At 40.9% G+C, this 22264-nt stretch overlaps 1 protein-coding gene across 1 annotated transcript in view; it reads right to left on the bottom strand.

Annotated features, from left to right (window-relative positions):
* si:ch211-186j3.6 (neural-cadherin) overlaps positions 1–22264 on the bottom strand; it is a 445044-nt gene that overhangs the window by 24762 nt on the left and 398018 nt on the right. The window contains exon 35 of the mRNA XM_023953704.2: positions 18687–18931. Coding sequence (XP_023809472.1) covers positions 18687–18931 — 245 coding nt within the window. The remainder of the gene's footprint in view (positions 1–18686; positions 18932–22264) is intronic.

The following is a 22264-nucleotide window of genomic DNA, read 5'->3' as shown; positions in this document are numbered from 1 at the left end:
TATTTTCTATGTTTCAGCTTGAGCGAAGAGGAACTTTAGTTGTAGAGGCAAGTTCTGGTTCTAAATTGGATTCAACGTTAGAACCAGAACAGTCCATGCTTTGGATCACCTTGCATAACACTAGCAGTAAAACTGAAAATATACAGGATAACATGAAAAAAAAAGCTTCATTTCGTGAATTTACACTGACTTACTTCACTGCCGACACTTTGAACCCAATTTCTTTGTTGACACACATCATTTCCTGCATTTTTCAGATCTGTAACACTTTTTTTCCCCAAACAATTTTTTTCTCAAAGATGGCAACAGATGATTAATGAATGTTCTAATCTGTGGAATCTCAATTTGTCCATAAAAAAAGAGGCGAAAAAATTCATTTAAATGAGAAAACACTGTTTTATTTAGATTAAATTAAGACGGTTTATATGTCAGACAAGTACCTTTGAGAGAGGACTGTTTACAGGGGCGGCAGGATTTTTTTTTTGGGTTTGTCGTCAAAGCTACGCTCTCCCTCTCAAAATGCGTCTGCTTGTGTGCAGATTAGCTCTGCTTCACTTCAAATTTGTGGAAAATCCAGCGATAAATGAAAATATGGTGAGTAAACCTGTGTGCAGCACAAATCTATCACACAGTGCAAACCTCTAGTTGTGTTTTAGAGACATCTTGACAGTTTTTGCACACAGTCAAAGCTGATTTCCCTTTTGGGATGTAGTTGGGGTGTCGACACTCCCCCCTCTTTATAATTTGCATATGAGAATCAGAGTTTGCATCACAAATAAATGGACATGTCTTCGGAATAGCAAAGAGGAGTTGCAGTCTTTAACACTAGAAGTCCCAGCCTTTTCTGCACCTCTTTTAGCCAAGAAGATGCTAGCTGGCTACTCTGTTGACTAAAACGAGCATCATTTCGTTTGTAAATGTGGCCATTACCTAAATATGTGCAGGGGAGTGTGGGGTGGGGGGGTTGCTTGTTTGTATGGGGAGAGAGGGCTGCTAACTGACTGTGATCGTTGGCAGAGTATTGTTCATGTTGGCTTGTAGGGCGTCACCTAGTTGTAAACAATGGGTGTAAAATTGCACATCTATAGACCCATAGAAGCAGCTTGCTCACAAATAAGAGGTAATTCCTTTTGTGCTGAGGTGGATAAAAACCTCACTGAACATTGCCTACCACTTCAGTGGCCTCAGGAAATTTGTGCTGTGTGAACCTCCTCCCTAAGGAAGAAAAATGCAGCGAAGACTCTCCACTCGGCAGGCATTGGAAAGTATCCTGAGCAAAGCAAACCCTTGTGACTCGGATGGAGACGACATAGACCTTCAGCCAGATTCAGACTCTGAGCTGTCTGAGCTGTCTTCAGGTTAGATTTCATTTTACGTTGTTTCCTATTTCATTTCAAACAAGAAAATGTTCAGATCCAGTGGAGGAGATACTGGACTAGTGTCTGTGCATGCATTTGTGATATCATTTGTCTTGATCATTGCTCACAATCTGAATTTGTACAAACATTGCAGATGAAGAGACTGTACCTCAACCCAAAAAAAAACCTCGTTTGTCGACTGACGTGACAGACACAGCAAAAGATGGCACAGTGTGGCATGAAGAACAGGTGGGGGAGCGTCTCAATTTCACCCCTATCGAAGCTTACACCGGAGATGGAGAGCCAACAGATAAGGCCAGGAGTAGTATCTCAACTCGCCTTCAGAGCTTTCTCTGTTTTATCAGTCTTGAAATGCTTCGCAGCATTCAAGAATGGACCGTTCAACATGCACAGCAAACAGAGCATCATGATTGGTCCATGGGCCTCCCTGAACTAATGGCATTTGTTGCAATTGTCATCTTGCGGGGGCTTACCAAGGTTCCAGCACTAAGTGACTGCTGGTCGGCAAACCTGGGAAACCCACAGATCATTAGAACAATGTCCCGGAACCGCTTCCAAGTCATCATGCGACACCTACGCTTTGATGACAGGTCCACCCGCAGTGACCGAGCAAAGACTGATAAGTTTGCTGCAATTTCCGGTGTGTGGGGATCATTTGTCACCAACTGCATAACATCCTACAACCCTGGTCGACACGTCATTGTTGGTGAACAGCTTTTCCCGTCAAAGACTTGCTGCCGTTTCCTGCAATACGTTGCAACTAAGCCTGACAAGTTTGGAATCAAGTTTTGGGTGGCTTATGACTTAAAATCCAAGTACATTTGCAATGTCCTCCCATATCTTGGCAAGGACCCCAGTGGGGAGCGGCTGTCTGAAAATGTTGTGATGACGTTGATGGAACCATTCCTGGACAAAGGCAGAAATGTTACCACAGACAATTTCTTCACAACGCTGTCACTTTCGCAACAACTGCTTAGCCGGAAGACCACCATCCTCGGCTCAGTCAACAAGACTCGCCGGGAAATTCCACAATCTGCCAGGCAGCCAGGCCGCGATGAATTCACCACTCAGGTATGTGGCAGGTCTCTCGTTGCTCTATGTTTATGTGTTTCTAATTTATTTGGTAAAGTGCCATGAAAATAACAACTTTGCATTTTAATTAGGTGTTTTCAACCACTGGTGCCACGCTGACGGTGTACGCGCCCAAAAGGAAGAAGACCGTCTACATTCTCAGCAGCATGCACAGCGTGGTTCAGACCGAGAATAGCACCAAAAGGAAGCCAAACACTGTCGCCCTTTACAACACCACAAAGTGCGGAGTGGATGTGATAGACCAGATGATGCAGGAGGACACTGTCCGCAGAGGAACACGGCGCTGGCCGGTCGCTGTGTTCTACAACATGATTGACATGGCAGCACTGAATGCACATGTGCTGTATCAAGCATGCACCGGCAGGAAGGAGAGACGAGTGGACTTCCTGACGAAGCTTGCAAGAGAGTTGGCTAACTCTCATGTGGATGCAAAGAAGGCACAAAAAGAAGAATTGCTTCGGCAACAACCTCCCACACCCGGCCCTGGAAAAAGAGCCACGTGTCAGGTCAAGCACCAGTGCAAAAACAATCATGCCACTGTGCGATGTGTTGACTGCTACAGATACACATGTGGCAAATGCAGAAGAGAGATACCATGGCAGTGCCAGGATTGTGAGTAATTGCTGAAATGTACTCACTGACATTTTTTGAATTCTTTGCAAATATGTGTAAAAATGTTTTTTTTTTGTACTATTTTGATAAAGTAAATCTGAAGGAAAATCCCCATGTGGGTCTTTCCCTAAGATGGTAATATAAAAACAAGTTTCATTGAAGATATTTAGGATAGCCCCACCAGTATCTGCCTTATTTACATAGGAAAAGCAGTCGTTCACAGTTGATTTAGGACATTGGCCAAAAGCCTTCCAGCCGATCGTCTGCCCTTTGGGCTTTATAGGTAGAAAGACCAAATGCTCCTTGGGACTTTTAGGTTGAAGACCAACTCTGATCAAAGTTGTGTTCTTGGTGTTTTTAACATGTTCTTGACACATTTATATACATAAAGGAAATAAAGCTTGAAATGGCATTTTTACTGCTTTGTTAAAATGTATGTGAATCAAGAGCAGACGCACAAATGCGTTTTGAAAAAGAGCTTAATTGTTACGCTGGGTGGGCAAAAAGCTCCCTGCTCTGCTCCATCACTTGCAGACAAACAGATCCGTGAGCGTCTTTGTTTTCCTCGTTTGAGCTGAGAGTGTGAGGGGCTGTAAGCTAGTGGGAGAGTGCGTAGAGAAACTGAGAGCTCTCAGCCACAGGGAGGGAAAAGAGGGGGGTGGGTTGCTCCACACCAACGTTTAACAGTTACACACAAAAAAAACAAAGGTCAATTTTTAATGAACTCGTGCCGCTCTGCTGGAACGATGTCCCAGAAAACAACACAGGTTTCTGGGTTTGGGATAAAAATAGCATAATCATAATCAAAAGACCACTGGGATCGCTTTGAAAATAGATAAAAAATGATTGTAGTGGAACGTGGAAGGTTTTATTTTGAAAATCAAAGTTTAATTAATTTGTAAAAATAAAGTAAATGGCATAAAAATAATTTATTTACATAATTTGATTTGCATTTATAAAAAATATGTTCAAAACTAGCTTCAATTAAATTTAAACATTTATGTTTTACATTTATAAAGTGTCTTTGTTGTGACGTTTTTTGCTTATAAAGTGAGCATTGACATGTTTTCTCGTCAGTCATCAATACCAGACTTAAATCTGTGGGAATGGCGCTCAGACTGCTCACACACACACATGAACTTTATCAGGAACTGCTACTATTTCGAGTTCAAATGCATCCAGCTCCTCTGTAGACATTTTTGATAAACAGAAAGATGAGAGATGGAGGTACAAAAGGAGTCAATGCAGTGCTGGTTAACAACAGAAGGTGTCATACTGATCATGTTGGAAAGCTTATTAAATGATGGAGTCTGAACAATCCTCTGAAATGCACTGGACGGGGGACAACGATGCATCCATGCATGCATACAACAGGCCTCAGTCTTTCCTTAACCCTTGTGCTATCTTAAGTGACCCACCCTTGCATTGAGGTGTTCTCCCTACCATGACAAAGGTGGATAAAGGTGGAAAGATTTCATGTAATCCATGGACACCAGTGAAGATCACAAATCATTGAAGAAAAAAGGTTCAGAGCACTGTCTAGTGGGTCTAGATGACCCAACTCCCAATGGTAAAGTGCCTAGGATAACACAAGGGTTATCACATCATTCTCATCTTCATTCAGGACTTTAATCCGCTTCAGAGGATCTTTGAAATCTGCACTAATGTTAATTCACAGGGACTGACATCAATCCGTGCGAGTGAGGACAGGAAACCATTTTACTTCTGTTTGGTTTTCTTGTCTTCTTGGTCATGTTGGATTTTTCCAGTCAAAGCCCCGCTGGGTTGAGTTTGACAATCGTCTGCTTCTCACTTTAGCAATTGCTAAACTAAACAGACTAAGCTGAATTGGGCATCTCTGCCCTCAGAACCTCCTTCTCAGACGTGTTAAGGTAGTAAAACTTGTCACTACGCATTTTCTACACTTTTCTTGTACAGACATGAACATTTTCACACATTTTTAAACTCTCAAAGTTCATAGAAAAAAATATGTAAATTTATCAAACTTAACGCATTCTGTAGTGGAGATGTGGGACGGTTGACAATAGCGAACAGCAAACCAAGATGCAGAACACAACAAGTAAATAAAAGTATGTAAAATTGAATTAAAAAATCCGCAAAACAGCCAGACCATAAAAGGTGAACCGCAAAATAACGAAAGAGAAAAATATTTACTAACTTTTTTGGGGGATTCTGTGACTTTTTTTTACACTGATCTGTAGCTAATCAGGATGAACAGAAATTATTTTATCTGTGTAGCAAAAACAGGTTCATCATTTGTCTAATGAGTAACCGGGCAGTTTTAAATTTTCGCATCAAGACTCTTTTGCTAAATAATAATATGGTGTATCGATTTATTCAATCTGGGTAAATGTACTTGTGCAAAACAGACTTGAACATGAAGATTAAACAACAAATGCCTCCTAAATCTTCCCTCTGAAAAGTCCTGCATCCTTTTAATAACTACACTGAGAGGCAGCGTTGACCTCACAGCCAGAAAGCTTCTGAAATGGGCTGTCACACAGAGGAAGTATGTGCCGGGGTCAGAGAAATCAATATTCAAAATCTTTTCTGAAGTGGACATGATGTTCTGAACAGCAAAGATGAAAAGATCTTCCCATGCTGTAAAAAGCAACTGTGAGGGGAATGGAGGATTCATCGCCGCCCTTGGTCAAAGGTCACGTCCTTCTCCGTGCTGACGGCACGAATGCTAAGAAGCTCACTGAGATTTCAGAGAAACCGCTTCAAGACATTGTCTCCAATTATGCCACAGATACAAATCCCCAATGTGCACAAAAGCATACACTTTTTACACTTTTTTCTAGTCACCTTGTCGCTCTATTTCTTTCAGAGTAAAAGTGTTTCAACTTGAAAAAGCTGTAAATTCAATGAGCTTTCAGACTCTACAGGGACTCATTTATTTAGGAGGAATTGTTACACATAAAGCTGTAAAATTAATTATGCTATTCGTTAACAATTAGCTGATGCTGCAGCCAGTGACTCTGCCCCTCCCACAATCAGATGAAGCAGGTTCATATAGGCTTCTGCAGCCAAGACTGCCAGACTGTTAAATATAATATTTTGGAAAACATTACTAATATAGATGTCCGGATATGACAAATATGTGAAATTGATGAAATGTTGTGTTTTGTCTCTAACACTTCTGTCATTCTTTTGCTTTAAACCAGTAAGAAAAAAAAAAAATAATTTCTGGCTGTTACTAATCAATCAGTCAATTCAAATTGTTTAAATTTTTAAATGTATATCTACACTTCTAAAATGCATCATTTCGAATATATCCTATCTGGCTGAAGCTCATCTGCTGGACTTTGCCTTCATGTAGACACCCTTGAGGTTTCTTTCTTTCGTTATTTCTGGAATCCCCTTTTTTTTTTTTTTAGGAGTTTTTCCTTACCACCAAGAAGGATGGTCTAAGGGCAGGGATGCCCAGCTTAGTTTAGTTTGTCTAGTTAAAGTTTAGTGTTCTTCTATTGAATCCTATGTATTTATGATCTTTTTGATCGTATGTTTACTTTACAATTACCGGTACGAAGCCCATTGAGACGACTGTTGTTGTGAATTTGGGTTATATGAATTTAATAGAATTGAATTGGATCTTTTGACCTTTGTTGCCCTCTTTTTTCTTCTTATTTGTTGCATTTATTCACGCAGTCTGTGGCGTTTTCTTTTATTAGTCTTGAATGTTTGAAATCATGAAGAGTTTCTACAGAGTCAGGTAGGATTAAGATCCTTTTGAGCTGTAAATTGTCTGATCTGGCAACTTGTCATGAAAGCCCTATTGTAATTTGCAAAATCTTTGGATTGACACCAAAAAGCTCATCTGTTCGTGCCCTTCAGACTTAAATGTGTGCTTCTTCCGAGTTATTGTGGGGATTTGGTGGTGAACTGCATTCAAACTTGAATATTTTTTTTCAAGTCAATGGAGTTTTAAAGTGAACAATAGAGAAGCCGTTCGTGGAGTTGGCAGTGGAAGCACGTCAGTGTTTGAGCCGCAAACGGAGGCAGGTTGAGCTCCTGAAGGACACAAAGTAAACAAACCAAGTCTTGTTAAGCGCGATATTGATGAATGAGGCCTGCAGCGGGATCCAAATAGCCTGACATTATACTTGCAGGGGAATTTAAATGTCATTTCATGTTACACGCTTGACCAGCTAATTAGCTAACAAGTTCACCAAGGGACAAAGGCATGCGATTTCCCAGGGGAGGGAAGGAACACGACAAGACTTATGTTGTAAACAAATGCAGGTGGCCACTTTCACGTGACCTGCATGTCTAACTGGTCACAGCAGAACGACTGAGTGGCAGAACCTTGGAGGAGCACACACCTGGGAATGAAGGTTTTCTATTCCGGGACAGTTTGAAGCCAAATCAAGAACCAAGCTGTTAGCTGTGCCTTTTGTATAACAGAGGGGAAAGGGTTAAAAAAATGGCTACAAAAATGGTAAAATGGATTTTGGTAGAGCAGAGATAAAGGAATGACGCAGCGGATTCACTTTAAGACAAAGAAGAAAGTTAAAGATCCACTCCAGTCATCTTTTATTCAACGCTCAAAGCGTCTTTTTAATTATGATTATGCCATTTATAGCCAAAATTAAAAAATATGTGCAGTCGTCTAGGACATAGCAGAGTAAGCCCGCTCCTACTTCCCATCATCCACCTGTTTACACTCTCCCCCACTACCTTACAACCCCTCACATCCCAAACCCGACATTACAAGTGCGACAAAAGTGGCGAGCAATATCCAGCAAGTTTTGGACCAGATGCCAGTTTAGACGAGGAAAACAAAGACGCACATGGATCTATATGTCTGCAAGTGGATGCATCAGAATGGGGCAGAGCGGGGAGCTTGTGCCCAGCCCACCGTATTTTCCACATTTTTTTCCAGACGTCGTATTGTCGTCTGCTCCTGATTCACATCTTTTTGAAAAAAATGAAATACTTTTTTCTCTATATATGTCATCAACCATCAGAAAAGTCCCACAAGAACGTGTCAAAAACAAGAAAAACAACATTTATAATGTTTAACTGTGATGGGAAAAAATATGAATAGTCAAATTGTTTTTTTTAATGATTTATACAATGCTAGGAAAAAAAAATTAACTAATCACAGGTATCTGTGAAACCAAACTTCCAAATTACAAAAAAGCAGATAAACGCTGCATTACTGCAGATTTTTAGACAGAAAGAATAACGTCGTTTTAGGTTTTTAATTGGAAAACTGAAGAACTGTGTTTCCACAAAAGCTAAATTTAAGAAATATGACTACAGTAGTCCTTCAATCAGCGCCTTATAGCTGATGTGTTGGATGGAAGCCACTTTGAGTAAAAGACCCATAACAGCTGGCTTTAAAGTGCCTAAGTGCAGTTAAATAACACTGAGCATGCAGAAATGAGCAAGTGATTCATTATAATAGAGAAATTACAACTAATAAATGGAGTTTGGGATGTATCTTCCCCTCTGAAGAAACCCATAAAAGCCTTTTTATAGTTTAGAACTGTCATAAAGTCATTAACCAGATTTTCATTTGATGATACGAAGATAAAATCATCACAGAGCTTCTGCTGGATTTACACAAAAGCTACAAACAAGAGATTATCGACAGAACACATGGGCTCAATAGATGACAGCATTTTCCTCACCAGAGGGGCTGTGAAATGAGGAGATGTAGCTTGTTTCAGATGATGATTCAATTCAATTCAGCTTTATTTATAAACCGCCCATTCGTGACTCAGGTTTCGGCAAAAGCAAGAAACAGGCGGAGCAGAAGAGGAGCCTCAGCATGGAGTTCAGCTTCCTCCGTTCTACACAGACTGGTGAGAAACTCTTTAAGGAGGAGCTGCCGTGGGGCCAGAAAGGACTCTGTGAGTTCAGGCTTGCTGTTTTATCATTATCTTAAGCCTTAGTCACATGCATCCGTATGCGGGGTTGAAAAAAACGAAACATCTGTATGACACGTCTGCATCTCACCTACTGCACCCTTATTTACATTTGCGTGTCGATTCAGTGTTTACTACGACCTGTCGCTCGCAGCATGCCCGTAAAAATAAATGTTTTTATTTTTTATTTCAAAAGAGCATTTTCACTCTATTTCTTTTTTCCCGTACATAATTGACCATTTTTCACCCGCAGACAGTTCATATCCACCCATAAGGGCAGTCATGACTAAGGCTTCATCATTTACAATATACAAAGTGACGAAAATGTGAGGACCGACTCACAAACATGCATTCAAACAGGAGGACAATTCGATTTAAGCTACTAGCATCAACCGGGCTGTGGTCAGGGTGATCACTTCTGATTCAGATTCAAATACATAACTTATTAATACTCAGAATTTAATGATGCCGCTACAAATGTCTGAACGTTCAAATGTTTAATGAAGTCAATTTGTTCACATTTGTACTCTCAACTTCTGCAGCTCTTCTGTGTTTACATTTCATTGGCATGTTGGATTTTTTTACTGCTCATTTGCCATGTTTTTATCTATGTGCTCTGAGGTCAGAGGGCCAGCTCCAGCTTGTGGAGCCCATGACGAGGCTCAAAACTAGGGGAGACAGAGCGTTCTCTGTTGTCGGCCCTAAGCTGTGGAACGCTTTGCCATTGCATGTCAGAACAGCGCCCTCTGTGGAGTGTTTTAAATCCCGTCTTAAAACACATTTTTACTCTTTAGCTTTTAACATCGCATGAGTTGTGTGGTCCTCTGTGTTTTTATCTGTATTTATCCATGTTTTTATCTGTATTTTTTTAATCTGTATTTATCTGTGCTTTTATCTTGTTTTTATTTTTATTTTATCTTATCCATTTTACTGGTGTACTTTGTTTTTATTTTTGTTGACAATCTTTTGTCCGGTTTTTGGTCACTGTACAGCACTTTGGAAACTGCCTGTTTGAGAAATGTGCTATATAAATAAAGTGGAAGTGGATTATCCGATTAAATGTTGTGTTTCTACCGTTTTTTCTGCTTTCATTGCATTTTGTGTCTATTTTTAGGTTTTTTAGGGAGACAATGTTACCATCAGTCCAGGGACAGCAGCTGGAAAATAGCTTTGTATCTAACTCTGGTGCATTGGCAGCAATACTTTTTAATGTGCAATTTCCCAAACAAATAAACAAGATACAAGGCAGATTTAATGCTGCATTTCATTTTTAAAGTTGGGCTTCACCTTTGCCCTCACTAAAAAATGGCCTCAACATAGACGAACACTGGCTTCTTTGTTTACTGAGTAGCAGACAGCAAAGTTCCGCAAAGGAAATGCATTTTTTTTAATAAAATACTACTATTTGCAAGAATAGACTTATGAATCAAAATAAAACAAACCAAATTTTCTTCCTCTGTTCCGGTTTATACCCCTATTATGCAGGTTTTATCAAAAGAATCAACAATCTTTTAACCCTTGTGCTATCCTAGGCACTTTAACATTGGGAGTTGGGTCATCTAGACCCACTAGACAGTGCTCTGAACCTTTTTTCTTCAATGATTTGTGATCTTCACTGGTGTCCATGGATTACATGAAATCTTTCCACCTTTATCCACCTTTGTCATGGTAGGGAAAACACGTCAACGGTCATCTTGACCCCATAGGATAGCACAAGGGTTAAAGCAAGAACAAAGCAGAAGGAACTGGAAGAAGACTGTTCTGATGAGAATATGGAAACCAAGGGGGTTTATAAAAACAACAACAGTCTTGGTCTAGAATTTACAACACAAATGTACGTCATTCAAAAGGTCTCAGATGTGACCAAGATTTGTATTTGAGCTAAAAAGCATCTCAGATAACCACAAGTAAAAGATTCGCCCCATTTGAAACGTGTTGACCAACTGAAACACTCTATCTAAGCCCTTGTGCTATCCAAAGCACTTTAACGTTGGGAGTGGGGTCGTCTGGACCCCACAAGCTCTTCAATGATTTGTGATCTTCACTGGTGTCCATGGATTACATGATATCCTCTACACCTTTATCCACCTTTTTCATGGTAGTGAGAACACATCAATGTAAGGGTGGGGTCATTTTGACCCCACACAATAGCACAACGGTTAGTGGGACCTACTGTTGAGCTGCAGTGGGTACAAGAACATCTGAACATGTAAAAATGAGGCATATACCTAAAAAAAACACCACACACACGAAAAGTTTGAGGAAACCAAATAGGAAATTAGTAAAGCAACAACAAAACAAAACGTGACTGCAAAGGCTAAACCCCATAGACTGTAAAATCACCGTGTTGTTCCCATGCGTCCTGCAGCCTGACTCCCAGCTCCACAACAACACAACTACAAGCACTCTTGTGTGCATGGACCAAGACTGATTTAAGCACTTGGTTTGGATTTGCATCCCATTTTTATTTGTTGAGACACAATAAACCCATAGAACAAGACAGCAGAACGTATCCTGCAGCATTTCTGTTTGGATTGTTCAAAACGCTGATTATATAACTTGCTTCTCCGCCTGCAGCGCACATAGACGCAGTAACCTTTATCATTTCACTTGTTGGAAAAACAATTTTCTCCAGTGTCTTCTATTTTTGCACTACAGTGAATCAATTTCTGTGCGTATATGATTGCTGCTCAACATTTATTGGGTCGTCGTGTCTTTATAGAGTTATGTCTTTTCTGTTGTTCCTGTTGGAAACGTCGCTGCACTTAGGAGATAAAACTGCTGATGCCCAAACTCTATGACTCCTGGATGTAAAGAACTCTAATGGCTCAGGCTTTTCATGGACCTCAAACACAAACTCAGAAGGTTTAAGTGCGAAACACAAAGCACTGCTTTTTTTAAACGTCTGCTTCTTAACAGGAGTCCCAGCGAGTGATGGTCACTTTATTGCACTCAGTCTATTAGATTGAGTTTAAAAACTTTGAAAGTTCTCAGTAACTTTAAGTGTTGTGATTTGGCCTACAATGACAGACTAGGATTTGAGATCACTGAGATCACAAGCAATCTCCTCTTTGTTGTAGTCTCTGGTTGCCATCTCTCTCACAGTGAATGCAGCTACCCCACCAACCCCCGGTTAGGGTGCACCACCCGCAACCCCCCAGGACTGGTTTAAATCACAATCGGGCTATCAAACTAAACTCCATCATACCACAATCAAGTTAAAATCATCCGTTTTGCGGATGACACCCCGCTCTACATCTGTACTACATGTCATTCTATCTATCTATCTATCTATCTATCTATCTATCTATCTATCTATCTATCTATCTATCTATCTATCTATCTATCTATCTATCTATCTATCTATCTATCTATCTATCTATCTATCTATCTATCTATCTATCTATCTATCTATCTATCTATCTATCTATCTATCTATCTATCTATCTATCTATCTATCTATCTATCTATCTATCTATGTGGTTCATTCACTGCTTCTCCTCGTCAGTTTGATCTGGTTGAGATAGTTTTCAGACACATCTTTATATGCAGCCTGCATTCATTCAGTCTATCGAACTTCTAAGATCAGTCAAAGTTAAGCCAAAGTTCTCAAACCTGTTGACCTTAAGTCTACCTGTTTATACCTCGACCAAGTTTCTGCCCTCCACTTCAGATTACAGGTTGGATTATTGCCTCTTTGGATGGATGTTTGTAATGACCCCTGCTTTGTTTATTGGACAGGATTTGGACGTTGAGTCTGACTGATCTAATTTCTGGTTCTGTGTGTCAGCAGACTAACTCTCGAATACTGGATTCAAGGCCCAGTGAGAAATCACCTGAGTTCTCAATAAACTTTCTTTGTTTTTCCATCGAGTTCATCTTTTCTTTAGTCCTGCTCCCCAACCAGCTCCACTCAGAAGTTAAATGTTTCCTCTAACATCTTCAAACTTAACAGTGATTAAAAGGAATTTCTGATCTCAAATTCCACATCTGCTTCTTAACTAATCACACAAATGGGTCAGTGTGTGTGTTTTTTTTGGTCCTCCAATTTTGAAACCATCCATAAGCTTGTTGTCTGATCTTCCCCTCCTGCCTCTTCAGATCTTCATCTTCTCTTCATCAAGGGGGGCTCAGAACTCTCCCCTGCTCTGCTTCCAAACTCTGGAACTCCTTCTCCAACTTCTCTCGGTCTGTTTTCCAATCACTGATCAATTTTGCAGGTGTCCTTTTATTGTTTTTCCCTTTTGTCTTTGTTTTTATACAAATTTTCATCTGGAAAGTGTCCTTTGCTTACCAAAAAACGGCTTTTGACTGCATGATGGTTGGTTGTTATTCTGAACAGATGTTTCAGCGTTTGAACAGGAACAGTCGAGAACTCAGACAAGGAGACTGAGGGTCATCCACCAGCGAGAGCCATCTTCTGCCTTCAGCCTTGCTGCAGTTCTTCCTCTTCAAACATCTGAAGCTGGCACACACATTATTTGTTGAAGGCATTAAAGTCTCTCCTGCTGCTTAAATTTCAGAGAGCAGCGCTTGACCATTCGAGCGCAGAATGCAGTACCAATCGAAATTACAACTCCGGCCCCTGGAGCACTGATCTCAATTTCGGCAGGTTTGAGTAAACAGCACCTTGTATGCCTACAAATCAAGTAATTAACACTTAAAACAGAACTGAGAATCAGCAGGATCAAGGCTGGATTTCACATTTAATTTGAGCCTCAAGCTACAGACCAAAGTGGAGCTGAGGAAAGAAGAGAGGTAGAAATGATCACATGAACTGTCTCTGACTGTTCTGGCGGTGTGAGGGAGGGGCCCTCTGAATAACCAATGAGACGAGCCGACAGTGGCCCGACACCGACAGCATCCTTCTCGGCTCCCAACATTTCCAGCTCCGCTTTTCCTGGAATGTGTTGCACGCTGCCTTCGCTTTGTGATCTTCTCAGCTCCTTGGTGTTTTCCCTGCGTTTTCTCCACTGTCCTGTTTTATTTTGTATGCCTCTGATCTGCTGTCTCGCACCGCTCTCTGCCTGGCGCTGCTCTCATATTGTCCTCAATTAAACTGGGAGAACATGTCAGAGCATTCTGTGCCCAAGGTGCCGTCTCTGTGGAGGCAGCTTTAGGAATACAGAACTAAAAAAGCAGGAAGAGGACTATTCAGCATGACAGGCATGCATACAGAAAAATGTTGATTCTGAAAAACAGCAGAGCTTTGCTCCAGATCCCTCCGCCGCAGGTAAAAAGCAGAAGGCCGTTAAAGTAGGTAAGCTGCTATAAACTTTCAATCCATCAGTTTCTGCTGAAGCTCCACGACATTTTGCTGAAAAAAAAGCATAACCATTATAAAACCATGTGTATCATTTCTCCATTATTGCTTTTTAGAAATATAATACCCTCCTTTATCAAAGGTTGCAGAATGAAACTCGGTGATCTGAGGCTTTTATAGATTTTGGAGTTCAGACATAAACTTCTATAATATTTGCAGCAGCAGCCATCTATAAATGAGGCACAAAAAACCCTTTAAAAATATTAAATCACTCCTTTCAAAAACAGCAAAACCTGACAACAACAAAAAACAAAAATCACTGCACCATATCCCAAAATGGAAATATAATGTTTTCTAATGTCCTGAATGAAAAATATGAATAAACGACAACAATCTGTTTCCCTCCTCTCTTCAGCTTAGGGGTTATCACTAAAGAGCAAACACAGAAAGCATTAAGGAAGGGGTTTAATGTCTTAATCCAAACATGAAGTGGGGGCAAAACTCAAAGCCTTTCTGTTCTTTGTCACAATCTACGAGGCTGTAAACATTCGACAACAGCGTCCACTTAGAGCGGAAGTGCAGAGACGTGAAAGCTGAAATGACAACAGAAGAACGGCTCAGCAAACATGAATCAAACGGCAAGCTTTGGAAAACGCGGGGTTTGCTAAGAAAACTATTCTATTAAACAAAGAACAAACACTTGTGCTGGTGTGTTGCAGGGATAATGAACCCAGCAGAGCACACACATTAGAATACAGATGATATGCATGCTGTAAAAAAATAGGCTTTTTGAGGATGAATCTCCCTTCTTATGACTTTTTGTGTGGATAGTGATTCATCCAGGTCATCTTTTTGCAGGATCTCTGTTCTACAGAACAACAATACGTCTTGAGCTCAGAGCAAGATGTTTGGTACACAGATGAGCAGCAAAACATCCCGTAGAATTACTCCAGCTAGACAGAGGAACAGAAACCCTGGGACTCAGGCTAACAGTTGAATGCAGATGTATGCAACCCATGCATCTGCTGCAATTCTGGGTTTGGGCAACGGAGGCAGCAGTCAAGGTGAGAGTGGCCATGGTGCCGGTGTCTCTGGTGTTATGAAAATGTATGTTCTCAAGAAACAGTGAGATACCCAGCTTAGCTTAGCTAGAGGGCATATTTTATTTAGCATGCATACTAATGACGCATCATCACACGCGTGTGAATCACACAAATAAAATATTGAAAGAGACAAAAAGAAAAAAAGAAAGGGACCATGGGTCGTTCATTGATTTCTAATGTTAAATTATTCCATTTATCACCAAGTTGTGGTTTTAAACTGGGGTCAGAACTCAGACATTACCACCAAACCATCCAGTCTTCTGATTCCTCTTTCAAGGTTCTGTTTTTATCGTATATTTTTCCAAAGTAATAAAATATTTTTTAACTTAAACAAAACTATTAAAAAAAAGGGTTAGTTTTCAGTTTCAGTTGTGCATCTTTGCACAAAATCCTGATTTTTTCCATCAATAGTCATGTTGAAGATGAAGCTGTGAGGGAATGAAGCACTGCACTTTATTTACTGACGACTTTTGGGTGGGGTGTAAATACTGCATGCTGTCTGAAGCTCTCTCCATCACTTTTTCAGCCATGCCTGACTGTAATTTGAAAACCATTAAGTGACTGATGACTGAAGGTGAAGGCTTCAGCAGACTGATGCAGCCATTAATGTTCCATATTTCATGTCTGAGAGGGCTTCAAGTTATTCATATCACTGGTTTCTAAAAACCAGGATAATACGTGGCCATTCCTCTCCTGGGATGGGAAAGCAGAACTTTTAGCTTACATCACATTTTTTTTTTTTTTACCTGAGGCGTGTTAGGTGAGTCTGCTAATCTAGAGGTAACAGCTGGTCCACGACTACCCTATTGGAGATGATAGGACCCATCATTGTGCGTCACTGGACACATCCTGACTGCCCTTTCACACATGCAGATCCATCCCTCCCTCCCTCCCTAACCTCCCTCCCTCCCTATCTCCCTCCCTCCCTATCTCCCTCCCTCCCTCCCTAACCTCCCTCCCTCCCTCCCTCCATCCATCCTCTTAACCGACTGTATCTCTTCTCGGGGTCACGGGGCTGCCAGAGCCTAACCTTGCCACTGTTAGGTGAAGGTGGGGTACGCCCTGGACGGGTCGCACACCCAAACACACTCACAGTCACACCTAGAGACAACTTAAAGTAATCAATCACCCTGTGAATCATGGTTTTGGACTGTGGGAGCATGGAGGTCCATCTGAGAGAAACTGCAGTTGGCATTATACAAACACAGCAGGGACATTGTCCCATTTGGGCTGCTGTACAGGTGGGACACCAGGTTACTTCCTGGTTTGTTCTCAGCTGTAATGATTAAACACAGGTGTTAATGCTGCTTCATGCTGGCGCTGCTGGTTCTGCATCCCTGCTGTTTTGTTGCGTGTATCGACCCGCTCAGTGGAAGAGTGTCCGGCCCGAGACTTCGCAAGTTCAAACCTACGGCCGAGTCACGTCATTCCAAAGACTCTGGTGCTTGGCACTCAGCATTAAGGGTTTGTGACATTTGAGATCTGCGACAGACTGGTGACCTGTTCAGAGTGTCCCCTGCCTCCGCCCATTAGTGGCTGGGATAGGCTCCGGCAGTCCCGTGACCCCGAAAGGGAACAAACTGAAGAAGATGAATGAATGACATTTGAGATGCAGGTTTTGTTTGTCTGCTTTTGTTTTACTGAGTTCTTACATTGTTTTTTAGCAGACACGGTTTGTGTTTTTCAACATACCTTACATGTTTCGGCGGAAACACTTCCACCTCCGTCAGAGTCGTCATCAGGTGGTAGTGTGTGACGTCTTTAAAATCAGATGGTTGTGACCCCAGTTTCAAACCCCAACTTGCTGATAAATGGAATAATTTAACACTATAATCCCACCCAAACATCAGATTATCTAAGTCAAGCTTGTAAATAAACAGAAGAAATTCTGCATTAATGCTGACTTTGTACCGATTTGTCTTCTGATTGGTAAAAAGAGAGCAGAGTCAGAGGTTTAAGTCCCCTGATTAGCCGATGATCTTTGTTTCTATCCTCATCTGTGGCCATGAGCTGAGGGTTGGCGGAAATGCGCTCCCCTCAGTGGTGGAGATCTGAAAGCGAGCCCATACTTCCATGAACCGGGATGAGGGGGCCTTCCTGCACGTCATACCTGGAGCAACATCCTTCAGCAAAAAACTGACATCAAGGGGCGGGGTCATCTGTCAAAGTCTGACAGGTGACTCCGCCTCAGTCACAACCATCTGTTTTTGAATGTCACACACTACCACCTGATGACGAATTGAAGTGTTTCCGCAGAAACATGTAAGGTATGTTGACAAACACAAACCGTGTCTGATAAAAAATAATTTAAGAACTTAATTTAAGAACTTTATTGAATTAATTGCTTTTGTTTTAAGCGGGTCTTTGTCTTTTGGAAGAGTTTGCACCCTTAATTCAAAGTAAAATTAAATTCTCAACTGACAACTCAATAATGCAATTCAGGCATGCAGTTTATGTAAGTGAGACCCGATCAGAAAATGACATTATGTATTATGGGGGTTGGGGGGTGGGGGTGGAATTTTGACAGAAACAACATGGAAAATTAAAATCTAATAGGTTTTTAGTCACTTTGAAATACATTTAAAACAAGCCAAAAATTGAAATATCTCTTCTCTAAATACTGAATTGTCAATTTCAAATTGAACTGTCAACTAAGTATGAATATTACTTTGAATTATGAAGGGAAACAGTCTCTGTATATTTTGGCTGTGCCGGCGGTAAATGTGTAAAAATGATCTCTGTTCAACTTGTGTTTTGTTTTGTGTTCCCTCGTTTCTTCCACTTAATTCGTTTTTCGTTTTATGCTCCATGGACCTTCAGTTTGGAGATGAGACTCCAAAAATAAAATTCAGATTCTTGGTTTTGAAGAACACCAGCTCATCTCACAAATGCATGCTTCTCACAAACTAAGAAAAAAAAACACAACTGACTTCTGAATCCTTTTCTAACTATGTTTTTTAGGCCTTTTTTTCGTTCCTAAATTTATTTATTTAACCTTTTTATGTTCCAACTCTCAGAAGGTACAGAATGAAACATCCTTGAACTTAACAGACTGGAACTGAAGTTTAAACTGACCTCTGTTTGATTAAAAGGCATGATTTGACACACTGAAACTCACTGAAGGTGTTTCTGAAAGCCTCTCATCTGCAGCTCCAACAAATTCCTCCTTTTATTTGAGCAGAAATGAAACGCGACAAACTGCTCAGTCGCAGATGTAAAGTGCGGCTTCTTTTAAAAATGTGTGTGAAGACGTTGGAAAAAAACAAACATTCATATGAAAGCTTGGAAGCAATAAGTTAAATGTGTCATTGCAGTTGTGAAGGAAATACTGCATAAATACCCAGTAAGGCCATGAAGCAGATGCAGATGGCAAAGAGGGAGCTGAAGCTCAGGCCCACGTCTTCCCGGTAAATAGCCAGCGTGGTCTCGCAGTGGCGCCCTCTGTAGCCGTCCGGACAGTGGCAGGTGAATTTGGTGGGCGACTGAGCCACGCAGGTCCCGCGGTGACAGGGTCGCGTGGCGCACAGCGTGTACACACATGTCTTTTTGGTTCCATTCACGCGCACCATGTGACCAGGAGGACATCTGCAAAGAAGATCGGAAAAAAATTTGAGTACGAAAACGTTTGTTTCAAAAATAAAGCTTTCTTGACTTGTGTTGTAGCCACCAGCATGAAAAAAACTATAACCACTCTGCTGATACCTGCATTAAATCAGTGTATTTCCATGATTTCTGATGCACAAAATTACATTTTGAGTTTGATCACATTCCAGCATCTTTATTACACACAGCCATAAATCATTTTTTGGTATAAATCTTGAAAAAATAAAACAAAAAAGGAGAGAGTTTGGGCTTCGCCTACACTCTTGACAAGAGAGCCAATAAATGCAGAAAAAAATAGTTAAGAATGTCATTAGAAACACATTTGTTTGTATTAAGGCTCCAGAAAAGCTGAAAGCAGCAGTTCGGACAGCTACACAAACTCATTTGGCTGTGGTTTGATGTCAGATGCTCCTCCTGACAAAACCCCCTGGATTTACCCAGACTTGGGACGGGCACAGGATTTTGCAATCCCTAAAAATGACGTTATCCATTAGCCAAAGTATAAATGTAAGAAATATGAACACTTTCCAAAGATTATTTATATGTCCACTGTGTTGCGATGCTGAAAACCTGAATGATTTGTAAAAGATTAATGTACAGGTGAATATTTTTCAAATAACAAATTGTTGAAACGCAATGCATTGTGGTCTGTATTCGCTAATCAAGTGAGGTTCGACGCATTGCTAGTTTTTTGCAGAGACTTCTGGGAAAGTTCCGACTTCTAGATTCAGACATCCAGAGAAAATGGTTAAGATGGGAGTATCGATACTAAGGTGTAGGAATATACATCAACAATTTTGGTATCGACTACTTTTTTAAAGTCTCAAAACAAAAATAATAAAAGAGAAAATAAAAGGGCACATGCCTTATCTAGATATTTTGGTTATTAGGTGAGTTACTCTAATGCTTTGAGCCAAAACACCCCCAGCCCACAACTTACTGAACTGCCCCCTCAGTCATGTGACCAGTAGGGCCGTGAATTGTCTGCATTATCCTTAGCAACAATACAACACGGCACAAGCATGTGATTTTTGAAAGCACAGTTTTGTATTTTTAAATACCTCAAAGTGCACCTCAAAGTTGCTATCTGGACAGTTTTTGATGATATTTTATTTTAAATAACAATTAAATTGTTTGGGGACAAACGTTACCTTCAATCGGTATCAGTAATTGGTATCAAATTCTTTATTCAAAAAGTAATCTGTTTATTGTGAATGCCCTCTATAGTGCACTAAATAGGAAATGTATTCAAACACAAGCATAGTTTAGTCTTCGGTCGTCATGTGGATTTACATCTTTAAATCAAATCCCTTTGCATGTTTTTAGCCAATTCTTCTAGAATATATTTGTACTTTTTCAAACATTTGCAGTCCTTAGTTATTAAATCTAATGCATTCCATAAAGTTAACCCAAATGGGACAAAGGGCTTCTTTGCTGTGGCTCTTACTATTCTTCTATCAACTCCTTTTTCTCCATAATAGCAAACACAACCAAAACCTTGGATTCATACCAGTGCAATAAATATCTGTCATCTTAAACCTTTTTTGTTTAAAATTTAATCATAAGTTTGTCCTAGAAACACTAAACATTTAAAACTTTTGAACATACCTAGTTTAAACTTTAATGTTTTTTATTTACAGGAAAGCTAAATTCCCACTGAGTATGCATTTTTTACCCGCCCAGGAGCTGCTGATGCAGTTTAACAGCCTGCACCCTCAAGGCTTCTGTTTTTGCACCTGCATCATCGTTCCAGGATGAAGCATTTCAGGATGCAGCCGATCCTGAACACCTGCATGCTAAAACGTTACCTTTCGAAGTCTCTCGGTTCACATCTGTGTGCAGAAACTCTGGGTCATCCAGTGCTCAACTGCGTCTGGGCAGTTTGATGTAACTTTATATGAACAAATATGTGTACATGCAATATAAATGTATGAAGCAGAAATTTCACAAGTTTCCAGAATTATAACTCTCCTTAATAAAACTTTTAATGTGAACTATTTATGTCAGGTATCCATCTTGTTGTCTGCTGCCTGGTCAACCCCGCTGCAGGTTTTTGGGTCATCTGGATCCATGGAGGGTCGCAGAGAGGAGCGTACATCACTTAAGGTGTGTGACCACTTCAAGGGATGTCGTGAAAATGGAACGTACCATTGTCGTGTGTGTGGTAATTTCATTGTGAAGTTTTCGTAACCCTAGCGTAAGTTGGACGCAACTCTCTAGTCTCTCTAGTCATTAGTGAGGTGAGAGGACTTCACTAATGGCTCCTTACTGACCGCACACGAATGCTGCACACGTATGCGCCCATAAGGCCACTGCCGAATGTCCACACAAACTACATTCGGTCTAATTTCCTGCTTTCTAAAGCTGCGTTCACACTGGCTGTGTGTAGAGTTATCATGAACACGCACTTGTCTGTTTCCTACAGGGGGATGGAACTTGATGTAAAAAGTCAGAGCAGTGCAAATCCCACAAATCTTGCTGTAGGCTTTTTTTTTTCACAGCTCTGTTCCTACAAATTTCTGCCTTGGTGTCATACTAACCTGGCCGGGCACAAAACTCCATTATTTATTTTTCAGTGTTTTGAAAAGAACAGAACTCTAAAATCAGAGTCTCTGATTGGTCAACGTTGACTCGATTAAAGACTCCCGTAGCGATGCGGGATCGTGAGTTTTCTGAATGTTGATGGTCAAAATTCTTGCCGAAGCGCGTTTGCATAGACTTTACATTGAGTGTGGCTGCATCCGGTGTGAACGCACCATAACGATCAGGCTAAATGGAAGAAGCAGACACTCATCACGTGGGCAGCACTAGTGGGCTCCTTGCAGGATTTCGGCGGTCGACCCCTTGCCCTTGCAGGCTGGTTACGTGTTCGCTATGACCTGTCGCTCTGAACATGTCCGTAGATAAAATGTGCATGAACCTTTTTCGCTCCACGGACTCACAGAGCGGTCTACAACCTTGAGTTATTTTGTGCAGGCCGCTAGCATGTCGCATACAGGTTTGACCATTTCTGCCCACAGACACCCTGTAACCCCCCCCGTAAGGGCAGTTCAGACTAAGGCTGTCCCATTTTTAAGTCATACCACACCGCCTTCTGTTTGACAGGCAGCAATGAGGAAAACCCGACCACTCCTGCAAATACTCAAAGGAACAGTTACTTTACCACGTGTATCTGAGTAATGTGACGCATTAACACCAGCATCTAAACTCGTGGAGTATTTATTACCCCTTTCCACCAGTGGAAAAAGTTAATTAGTTCTTTAATCAGTGATCTTACAGGGATGTAGACTTTAACAGAGAGGGACGTGCAGGCGA

Source organism: Oryzias latipes, chromosome 3 (genome assembly GCF_053564925.1).
Source record: "Oryzias latipes strain Hd-rR chromosome 3, Olatipes_Hd-rR_3.1".
Classification (NCBI taxonomy): Eukaryota; Metazoa; Chordata; class Actinopteri; order Beloniformes; family Adrianichthyidae; genus Oryzias; species Oryzias latipes.
This window is presented reverse-complemented; position numbering and strand designations above follow the sequence as displayed.